The 12,137-nt window shown below is 37.4% G+C and overlaps 1 protein-coding gene across 1 annotated transcript in view; it reads right to left on the bottom strand.

The window, feature by feature from the left end:
* The window catches only part of MED13L (mediator complex subunit 13L), a 188,936-nt gene that overhangs the window by 90,071 nt on the left and 86,728 nt on the right, over positions 1-12,137 (bottom strand). Inside the window, exons 3-4 of the mRNA XM_032198722.1 lie at positions 5,579-5,663; positions 776-859 (exon numbers count right to left, since the gene is read on the bottom strand). Of these exons, the coding sequence (XP_032054613.1) occupies positions 776-859; positions 5,579-5,663 (169 nt within the window). The remainder of the gene's footprint in view (positions 1-775; positions 860-5,578; positions 5,664-12,137) is intronic.

Here is a 12,137-nt window from a genome sequence, read left to right as displayed (position 1 = left end):
CTGGATGAAGAAGTTGCCACCCCACTTCATCTCCACTTGCTCATTACCTTCAAATCTCCCAGCATAACTGCATGTTTAGTCACTTCCTAACCCAGTTCTGTCAAAATGATTCCCGTTAGAAAATCTGTGTTTCAGCTTAACTCAGATTATTTTTGACAGAATTTGTTTAGCGGATGACTATAAATGCAAGTACCAGAAGATCTGAGAACATTGTAACCTTTAGAGCTAGGAGAGGAAATAGCAATGAGCAAGTGGAGACAGTTACCCCTTTCCAGGCTTCTGTAGCTGCAAGAGCAGCACATTCATCAGCCATAAAAGTCCAACCTGTCAGTCTGCCTCATCAGTGAAAACTGTATATCAAGGCTGGAAACTGTAAATAAAAGAAGTAAATCTATAAGTAAATCTATAGACTACTTATTTTACTGCTTAAAATTTCAGGTTGGGGTTAATTGTCCAGAAATTCCAGAAGATGTTTAAATAATTATCTGGAATGCTGTTTTATGAGTAACAGACATGCTATTCAAAACCTATCAAGAAGTGTGACCTTTCTATAAGCTTAATGGGCAAATACTATCCTCACCTTCTTATCTCAATTTATCATCACTAACAAAACCAAAACTAATTATTTTCAGTGAATTATTGAGGTGAATAGTGATTGTGTTTTTCCTTGTTATATGAAAAAGGAAATGGAAAACTACCATCAGAAGGCAACAAATTATCAGTATGTGAAATACAACACTGACAGGAAAAGTACTTGCTACATAGATCACCTTACCTTTTATTAACAGGCTTCTCATCCTTGTCATAGGGTCTTATGAACCATTTTCCAATTCTCACGAAGTTTTTATCCATCAAGCACCTAGAAAATAATTACATCAACAATTAATAACTGCATCTTAAAATGTAATTAAAAGCAATCTTTGAAGACTGTCAATTTAAGAGATTAAACAGCTGATTTTCCATCATACTGAAATCAACTCTGTTACTTTTGGGTTCAGCATTCCATTCAATTTCTCCACTTCCTGTTTTCCCACGAGTCACAGCACAACCACTGTCCAGTCTCACCGATGCTGATCTCCACACACACATTCCGCCCCATCTTTGACAGAATCCCTTCCGCTCCATGCTACTCTTTTTGCTGAATGATCCATCGCTTTATTTTTCGAACCCCTCTTCCTGAACAAAGATGATTCATAACACATTTTCTACACTGATTTCACGATGAAGAATAATGTATTTTTGGCTTGTAAATGACATAATATAGCTTCCTGTAATTCATATGCCATTGTTAGTTTACATTAACCAAAATTAACAAAGAACCATTTTTTATTCACATGATCCACAACATTATTTCAGATAACTTAGATAATTGCTCTTTTCTCTGTCATAAAACTTTTCTTTAGCAAACATATTCCTATGTGACTAAATTCAGAACAACAAGTTGTCAGCATTCTGTGATACTGTTAGAAGTGCACAAGTTCTTTACAGAAACAGCAGGTTCTAACAGGCTCTGTGGCTTTAAAGAGAGCAGTGAGAATCCAAAGCAATCGATAATCATTTTAGGCTGACAAGTTATAGAAGTGCTTGATGACTGCCTAAGTCCACCTGTACCTATCAATCACACTAGCAATATGCTAAAACAATTTAAATATGCTTTTGTACCTTATATTTGCAGTTGAACATACAACCTAAAGGGATCACATACAGAAATTTGTTAGAAAGGCTTCTTTTTCGGTAAGGTAAATATTATGGTTTGAAAATTTTGAAGAATTGGTTGTTGCCAGTGGTTCATATTACAATATGTTTACAAATGGCAAGCATTACACAAGCTTTCCCTGCACATTTCATGTCTAAATATTATTTCATTCCTGGGATAGAAGAATTATAAATCTCCATTTACCAAAGTTTTTCAATCATTTATTTCTATAGCAGTAGCTAGAGAATAGCTAAAAAAAATAATCATATGAAGCGTTCTGGGAAAGCACATTCTTCAAAACTGAGAAAAACTGTATGACACATAATTTAAAACTTGCAAATCTAGTATAGATATATAGGAAACAGGCAACAGACAATGTAAGTATCAATACATTCCGAATTCTTTGGTATAAATTTGGCAGGGTTTTCGAAAATTAAAACTAAGCTGAAGAAAACTCTAAGAGCAGCATTTCTCATTTAAAGCAAAAAGAATCCAGTTCAATTGAATATACTAATATCTTTAACTGAAATGGGAAGCTAAACCAGGAGAGATCTGAAGACACGGATCTTGTGCTGACAGAAAAGAAAAGCGCTTCAGTAAGTGTTTCTCTAGGAAAGATTTGCTGTCTGAGAAAGTCTTTCACTGTCAGCACACTTTATAAAAACAAAGGAAGTCTGTAGTGCTTACATTAAATGCCTAAAGAAAATAACCTATACTAGCAAAAAAAAAAAAAAGTTATAAACTCCCTGCACATACACACACTTCAATGCCACATCATCATGTCTCAGGACAGCAGGTTTAACTGCCTCTAGCTAATAGTAATTTCCCAGCAAAGAGTCTTCATGTGTAGAGCTGGCCTTAAAAATCAGCCACCCCTTGCATGCTAAGCTAACTCTCAGGTTATTCAAAGTATAATCCCCTATGAAAGGGGAAGCATGATTGCAGAAGCATGGATCTCAAAGGTTTGTCCAAGTGAACAACTATCAACAGCATTGCTTTTTTTTTTTTTTTTGTGCTATAGAAGTGTCCAGTAGTAACAAGAGCAGTAACAATAAGCAGTAATAATGAGTGTGAGTAAAAAAAAAGATGCTGGTCATAAACCCCCAAATATACACTTAAAAGCAGTTATTTAATCATATGAAATAGAGACATAAAATACTTTGAACTCCTTGGCTCATTTCTGTAGTTAAGGCTGAGTTATATTTTCTTCATAAACAGTACAGCTGTTAAAGCATTTCACTGTCAGTTGACCTCCCATATTTCTGATTTTACTTTTCTAAGATAAAATGACCTGAGGAGGCTATACTAATGATTATAACATAGTACAGTAATATTTTAAGTATTATGTCCTCATATCTTTTAACATTTTCTAAATGGCAAGCCACCAAGACACCAGGGAGAGCAGACAACATACCTCTGGTCTTTACTCAGTTATACTGAATTCAGGGGCAGGCTGAAGGGGACAAAAGTAGCCTGAAATGTTTCTTCGTACCCTGTCACAGCCAACATGGGCTTGATTGAGGGGATTCTTATTTTTATTTATTGCCATTTATCAGGAACTTCTGATCACTAATTTGGGTGCTAAGAAAAAAAACAAGCTCCCCTCTCGTTCCTAGCCACAACTCTCCCCTTCGGCCCACAGAGGCCAACGCTCCGTAACAGGCCGAGCAACCCCGAGGAGCAACGGTGTTAACTGCTTGGAAAGCCCAAACCACCCCACTGAGAAACCTATGTCTTAGTCGGACATAAGAGGTTTCAGAGACAGGAAAATCCTGCCCTTCAGTAACTGTAAAATCAACTAAAAAAATTATTTCAAGCTAAGGCCACAGCCCTGTCACTTCCTGATAAGATCAAAAAGAAGTTCAAGACTTCTTGTTGATTAATCAAGCTTTTCCTAAGCACAGGATAAAATGGGTCTTTAAGAAAGAGAGAACAGTATTTCACTCTTTAATAAAGCCTGCACGCTTACTGCTGTTATTTTTAATGAAATGATTATGATGTTAAGATTTTGTATGGCAAAGAAAGCCGCCAAAAATGGGATAATTGTAAAATAAACTCAGCCTAAAATTGAGGTAGCTAATTTGATAGATATTTGGCAAACCACCATCCTCAGTCACCTTGCCAACTACTTCATTAGGATTACAAACTAAAGGGCTTCCCACCGGCCTCCACTGCGGCTCCTCTGTAGCATGAGGCTAACGCGGGGTTTCACCTCAGGAGCAGGCCGCCATGTTCTGCCCCGCAGCCACCACCAGCCCACAGCAAGGAACAGGGAACTTCAACGGCAAGAGGCTGAGCCCAGGGCACGTGTCTGCTCAGCCCAGGGGACACCCAGTACCACTATGAACACCCAGCACCGTGTGCCAGCCCGCACAATTTCAAAAGCTACTGCTGAAAGAGAGCTTGAAGGTGTTCTGTCAGCTGTGACTGAGCAACTTCACTAGCTCTGCCAACTGTTTTCAGTACAGTTTGTAGTTGTGGTTGATGTTTGCTTTGGAAATTCTGCTTCACGAGCTTAAAGTGTTCCAATAAATAAGAATATCCACTAGGAGCCGTGCTTTAAAAGCAAGTTGGCTGGGTACCACAGATCAATAAGCGTGTGTAAAATGTATTTTTCACTTACACACTGCAAAGTGACTAACAGAGATAGTGACCATTCCAGACTGGGAATTGAATTCCTGTACTTTTATTCACTTTGTTTTAAAGTAGTCTAGTCTGTTACTTGCATTAAAAATCCCCTAAAAAGACTGATAAACAGAAAAATACAAAATACAGCACCTAGTCCTACACCTGTGTAGGCAACTACTCAACTTGCTAGCAGGCACGAACAGGTAACTGATAGTCATGGGGAAGTTACTATGCTCGTGGAAACACAGCCTCATGAACGTAATGCAAATCTGATTACTATTAAGTAGATCAAAGCAAGCAGTATACTAAATGAGACAAGATGAAAGTACTTTCAATTAGCTTGCTTTCAGAGAAAAATATTTACTGCTACATTCTGCAAAATTACTCTAACACAGAGATACAAGAGATGCATTACATTTTTTTTATTATTCTTATATATTAAAAGAAAAGCAGGAATAGCCTAGTGACACTTAATTCTGAGAAGATTTCCAAATATGTAACAAGAAGAGCTGAAATAGAACACAGAAAAGATGGTGTAGACCTGAAGAACTGCAACAACAGACACGGAATAAAATGAACAGTCTGGGTGCAGTGTCACACACTGAAGGACTAACAAGCTATTCTTCTGGATGCTTATAATCTGATAGCTAGGTTAAGAAAAAGCCTTAAGTATATTAATAAATCACAAAATAACTTTGCAGTCAAGCCATACATATACAATGATTTAAAAATGATTCAGACAAAAAGCTAGGTTATACTAGGGCAGTGAGACAGAACTGTTAAACTTCACCCTGAATATTGTGCACAAAGTTAGTCAGGTTGTAACATGCATGTAATTAGGATGACTGGAAGAATGGAATTAAGATCTTTTAATATCAGCTGTTAAGATACATACTATTCAACCTCAAAGGGGCTAGGGATGTGATATAATAATTCTATGCAAGTATCCTTCTCTGTAAGAAGGTATAAGTTATACATATTTTTAACCATTTGAAACAGTTCCCCAGCAAGAAGAATCTAAGCAGAAAAATATATTGATATTATTTATCGTACATTTAATTAATCTGCACAGACCTTTATGATACATTACCAGATTCAGTGACTTATGAGATCCATTTCTACCCTGCATTTCTCGTACTGAACCTCTGCCTCTAAAAAAGCTATTTTAAGATCGGTAATATAAATGGTCTATAAATATTTCATTTTTATATTTAAAATACTGCAGGATCTTGAGTGCGATAGAGAATTTCTTACCTTTCCAGAAGATTATGAATTGCTTTGAAGAGCAGGGTCCTACACTCATAGGAAAGTCCATTCTCCCACAATCCTTCTTCCACCACTACAAAAACATAAATGTCAACATGCTCAGAAGAGGGAAGTACAGACATTTCAATAAACACAACTCCAACATTTTTTATTTCCAACAGCAACATGTTTCATAAAGCTATTTCAATTATTGAACACTGCCAGACTAGATCTAGACGTTACTAGCTGAAGACCCCAACTTTGAATTTAAAACATAAGAAGAAAACATAGCTATATAAAAGCAAACACATTTGTTGATAGTAAAAGTATTCAATATTAAAAGTGGAGGGGAGGAGTTCACGATCTTTCTTTGCTGACAGATTCTTTAGAATTTATGTGCAGATGCGGATAACGTGAATCGTTAAAGGAGTAAAATCAATTCATACAACTTAAGAAACATTAAGAACTCTGCCAAACTCTCACTCATATGCAATTGAAGTTCCTGCATTGTACTGACTGAAACTGCAATGAAAATACACAGCTGATTTTTATTCCAAAAATCAAAATTGAAAATTTGCTAACAGAGCTGCAAAAATTTATGAGTGTGAAAAAAAAGCTATTCATCTCCCTCAGTGGAATGGAGCATAAACTAGCCACCTGAATGAGTATCTGAAGGGTCTACAAACCTCAGAAATATCTGCTGTCCTCATTCTGCTGCTTTCGGATTCTAAAACTACCAAAAGTAAAAACATTTTTGGGATACCTGTTCTCGATTCTGTATCTCCTGGCTGAAAAAGATTTAATCTTAGCCACAGTGCAAAAGCAAATGATTAAATATCTTTGTCAAGGAGTATGGATTTGTTAATTGTCTGAGTTTTGTCATTTCAATTTAAGAGGAATACTCTGCAGATCTTAAGAAATGCAAACACAAAATTCTGCAGCATGTTAAGAACTGAACACTTAACACCCCTCCTTGGCCAATTTAAAGGATGAAACCTTCCAACAGCATGACTACCATGCAGAGATCGTTATCCAAGTGTAGTTTACTCTACATTAGGTGTTTAAAGCAAAGCTTCTAAGGAGTTTCTGCTGTATGTAAAATATTAAGATTGTCAACAGTCTTCAAACTGCAGCTTCAAAGCCTCAAAACGCATCATTGTTCATTATTTTGCTTCTTCTCCCAGTAACCTTAAGTCATATACCTCAAACAAGAAGAGGCACATTTTTTTGAACATGTAATGTTATGATATGCTAACACTGGTAACAGTGTCTCTCTTTTTACAGGATGAATAAGCCAAGGCTTTAGTACCTAAATCACCTTATCGAATACCACAGTTATTTTTTCAGAAGAATGAAAAAGCAGACTTGTGCTTCTGGGCAAAATCATAAGCCAAACATCTTTCCCTGTAAAACCATTAAAGTCCTTTTTAATGCTCGCAAAGGCTTACTATTACTAAATATGTAGTGTGCCGTAGACATCTAACTACACACTTCTTCACATGAACTCAGATTTAACTTTTAAAACAGTATTCTTAAAAAATCATGCATTTTGAGAACTGTTGATATGTCTATACATTTTGTAGCTACTGAAACCTAAGAAACTGCCTCATGAATGTCTTGCACTCAAAACCAACAGTTGTCAAGTATATACTGTGACATGTAGCTACTCATGAGAGATATCACACCTGATTTCATTCCTATGGAAACCCACACGTCAACACAATTCATTTTTTGTTTGGACAGAGCCACAAATATGGCAGAATTTGTACCAACAGTCAAAAGAAACTCACTTACATGGCACTGAGCAATTCTCAAGTTCCACACTTAATCCCATTAGAGCATCTGTGCCAGAAACAAGCATTGCATTTGCATTAAGAACCTCACGCAAAATGAGGACAGGAATCCATTCCACGTTTTCACAGGAAACTTCTCACAGCCAATTCTGGTGTTCCCAGTCATAACTCGCTGTCCATCTTTTCTTCTGTTCCAAAGTATTCACAACAGACTAATGGGCCCCAATTAAAGAACAGCTCCCGGAACCACTTTCTGCCAGTATAATTCTGCCATTTACTCCAGAAGAAATGAGTTCAGATCATACTGCTTTATAATTTCCAATGTAAAACAATTTTAACCCTACAGAACATCACTACCAAATTCATTAGGTACTTGGCACTGCCTGGATCGTTTTGCCCTGATCAGCTATGTGTGCTACACCTCCTCTGTGGGCTCTGTGGTCCCGCTCTTTTAATTAATACTTCCTTATCCCACTGAAAACGTTCACCTCACAAGCGAGAGCCCATACATGTGCCGGTTACCATGAAAATGGGGGCGAGTGGGATTAGGACTGCAGAATTTCACTTCCTCTCTGCTCTCTGGCTTCCTGATCCACTTTTCCTAAGAAAAGGGTTTAAATAACTGGAACAAATTACAGCTTCAAGATGCAAATGGTGACCAGTAACAGAACTTGGCAAAACACTAAAGCTTAGACTCTCTGCCATTTGCAAAGTTCCTCCCGTTGTAACAATAGATCTAGATTTTAGATGTTGAAGAATATTTTGAATTCCTTACACAAGATTGAAGACTAGGAAATAATCGTTGCTCTCTGTCTGTCTGCACAATGATTTGTAATGCTTTTAACACTTGGTGCTTTCAACTTAAGCCCTCCCCTCCAGTTTTTCAGCACTGCCTGGCAGCATTTTCAGGCACGCAGCTAAGAGAAAGCAGGTGCTACTCAGGTTCAGAAACAAGCTTGTGCCAAGCACCTGTATCCTGTCCTGAAGGTATGCTCTGTTACTCTGGTTGAAACATTGCTCTTTAGAAGCAGCAAAGCTGGCGCTATACTACAGCTGTGAAAGCCATCTTACCTCCCCCCAAAAAATAATTTAGAGCAAGAACCAAGTTAAGACTGAATTTTAATAAGAGAAAAAGGATGAGAGAGCAGGTAAGTGCTTTTTCCTCCGTGGAAATCAGAGTTTGGAGAAGCAACAAAGCAAACAGGACAAAACTGCCAGCTTGTGGCTTTCAGACTGGGCTGACAACAGCAGGCTGGTGGAACAGACCAGTCTCTGAAGCTTGTGTGTCATTTCCTCCACCTTTAATGACTAACAGAGCCACCTTAATTTTTTTTTTTTTCTCCCAATAGCTTTAAAAAAAATAGAATGAGAACAACAGCTAGTGTCCAATTCTCACAGTATCATAAGATTAACTCCTTCTTCCAAAATTAAATATCTACATTGTTTTTAAGGCCATCACTTTCCAGGACCTGAGTAGAGAACCATTATTGATGGGATCTGTTGTTTGCAGCAATCCCATTTTGAGTTGGTCATCAGACTGGGAGTCCTAGCCCCTTCCCACCTGTGCGATCTTGTGAGATCTACTGATACTCTACTGGGATAGACGCAGGTATCCCTATGCTTACGTGTGTCCTCCTGTATGTCTGTATATGCTAACAACCTTATCTCATCCTCTGCATATGTACACTTGTCCTTGGCTACTCTGAAACATGAGCAGCTCATCCTTTCCAGTAAAAACAGGCAGAGGAGTTTATCCCCTTCTCACTGTCGGTCCTGTGAGAGAGGTGGTTTAAACACTACATTTGTCAAAAATACGCAACATCTATTGTTTTGGTTTTTAAAATGAAATAACCTCCCAGAATAAACAACTTAATCTACTATTGCTCAGTCTCTACAGATCTGGATTCAGGGGCAGGGAGATAAAACCATGGTATCTCTGCCATTAACTGGAACTCTATAAACTGCTTAGTTGAGATACTCAGTCTAACCGTCCTTACTACATCATTCTCACACTCTTTAAACCCCACAAAGATAAGAGAAAGCCAAAGAAGCATATGGATCTAAAGAGAAGTGTGAAATTTTCAACCTCAAAAAAAGATTCAATAGCCAGTTCCATACAAGAACATTGTGTTCACATCTGAAGAGAACTCATTGCTGTAATCCATACAAGAAAATGAAAATAGCCACTAGCATTTTCATGTAAAAGGTGATAAAGCACCAAAACCATGTTTTAATAGTTAAAATGGCAAAAAAAAAAAAACTTCTGTGTAAATTGCCATGGTGCTCTGTAGCAAAACCATAAGTTAGTTACAGCTGAGTACCTGCCAATTACCGTTATCCGAGGTATGTGTGCATACAGGATTAAGTTAAAAACCTTTTGCTTGCAACACCTGAAAGAGAACCCAACGTGCTGTTTCTCAAGTGAAGTTCCACAGAAAAAATGCTTTTTTATTTTCTCGTTGCTGAGACATTAACAAGAAAATCCAAAAAGGAAAAATGCGTATTTGGCAGTCATCATACTGGGTTATGACTGGGGGGCTAAGGATCTGCTGCTGGTCTCTACAGGACAGGAATTCATCAGTAGTCCTCACGTATAAAGCTTTTAAGTGTGTTTGTTATTTTGTTTTCACTGGCTCCAAAAATGAACAGAACATTTGTGCTGGTTTTTAACTTCACCCTTACAGATCAGATGTTAAATTAAAGGAAACTACAATAATTTAGACTCGTATTGTACATTTATAATTTAAACATACATTAATGAGCACCTTAGTTGGTTTGGAGTCTCTTTTTACTTTTAAATTATTGGAGTATTAAGGTCTTCAAAGTGTCCAACCATTTTTATGAAGCCAACCGTGTTCTCAAAAAAGCCATTATAAAAATTTCAAGGAGAAAAGTCACAGCAAAATATCAAAGCAAATACTTCAATAATTTTAGGTCTCCCAGCAGAGACACTGGAAAGATAATAAGATCTCTGTTCTGCTTCAGTGACCAAACTGACATATTTTACTTAAAAGAACTAGAGGAAGGAAGGAGAGAAAGCAAGTGGAGACTGTGTGGGCATTGCAGAGATAGTTATACCTTTAAGAAATTCAGCCACCCACATTTTAATAATTCAGGTCACACTGCCTTATGCAGTTAAAAAGTGGAATTAGTTTCAAAGAATACATATTTCCTCAGAGCTATGTTACATATTTCCTTTTAATGTATCGTATTGCAGCAACAGCTGAAATGAACGTCTAGACATCAAAAACAGTCTTTATCCCCACCTACTGCTTTTTTACCTCAGGCATCAAAACTAATGAAACCTATTATCCAGAACATTGAGTTCAGTAACCACATTGGCCACTGCAAATATGAAAAAACACTCTGGGACAAGACCAGTTATTCAGCCATTAAAATTACTGAAAATCAATTTCTTGCTGCACACTGCAGAAATACTGATAGATTAAAGCAGGACACATGGGACAAGGAGATTACTTCGAGGGAAGATTACTATGTCAAAATGCTGAGGATGGGGAGTTACTCGGCTACTTAGGACTCACATTTGGAGTAGTGCATGTTCCCCTTTACTCTTTGATATTTTGTCCCTTTTACCATACCATGAAACAAAGAACATGGCTTCTTTTCCTTCCCTGTGTAGACAACTTTTAAAAACACATCACCAAACAATTCAAACAAAATCAGAAATTCAATTACTAAAAGTAAGCATTTCATTTTAATTTTTATTAACTGTGCTCTGAAAACAATTTTTCAGAGACCAACCAGCATTTCTTCTAAAGAACTGAGTTAAAAGAGTAACAAAGCAATGCAATGGTACATTAATTCTGAAAAACTATATTACACCCATAAAAATCCAATTAAATGCAATGCTATTGATCGATCATTGTTATACTGCCATTGATCACCTTGTAAAATCTGTGTTTGAAGTCATTAGTGATTAAATTGACTTATTACTAAATCAGATTCAACCCACTTAGAGATCTAATTTCCTTGCACTGGTTATGATCGTAGGGAAATTGTACTGCTAACTCTTACAGGACTGAGAATTCATCTTGTCTCTCCATCTCCCAGTCAATTCATCAGCCAAAAACCAACTCAGAAGAAATGCTCACCGGAATAATCCATTTTTTCTAATTTATTTGCAAACAGAACGTGCAGCTCTGAAAATATGCGCTGCCAATCCACAGCAGCACGTACAACAAACGTCCCAACAAGGCATCCCTGCCAGCCTGAGTCCCGCATCGCGGGGCCGGGGCAATCAGAATCTTAATGAAGGCTCTTGCCAGAGATTGCTGGTCAGACGTGACTCGAGTTTGCATTTCAATAGATCACGAGGTTCTATCTGGGCACTAGAATTTTCTGGCAGAGCTGACTATGAAAGTGAAATTGTAGCACTTCAGAAAAAAAGATAAATAAAATCTTCAAAGGCAACAGCTGTTGAATATCACAGGAATACTACAACGCTTTAATTGTTGCGCACTGAAACAAAAATTAGCATAATAGCTATTTATTGAAAAACAGATGGTAGGTAAGTATCTGCACTTAGAGTATGTTGGCGCTACTTGCAGCAGTACTTCCTCATTCCTGTTAGGTTTAAAATCATTTTAACAAATATAGATTAGATCTTGCATTGCCTCCCTTCTTCCTGTCCTGGCCTCTCACATTCTTCTACACCTGCACGGTCTTTTTGCCTTTTTGTTGTCAAACACCACAATTCAGGTATTAATAGAGAAATTTTTGCACTCTCACAATCGGCTACATAACATCTGAAAGGG

This window comes from Aythya fuligula, chromosome 17 (assembly GCF_009819795.1).
Source record: "Aythya fuligula isolate bAytFul2 chromosome 17, bAytFul2.pri, whole genome shotgun sequence".
Lineage (NCBI taxonomy): Eukaryota > Metazoa > Chordata > Aves > Anseriformes > Anatidae > Aythya > Aythya fuligula.
This window is presented reverse-complemented; position numbering and strand designations above follow the sequence as displayed.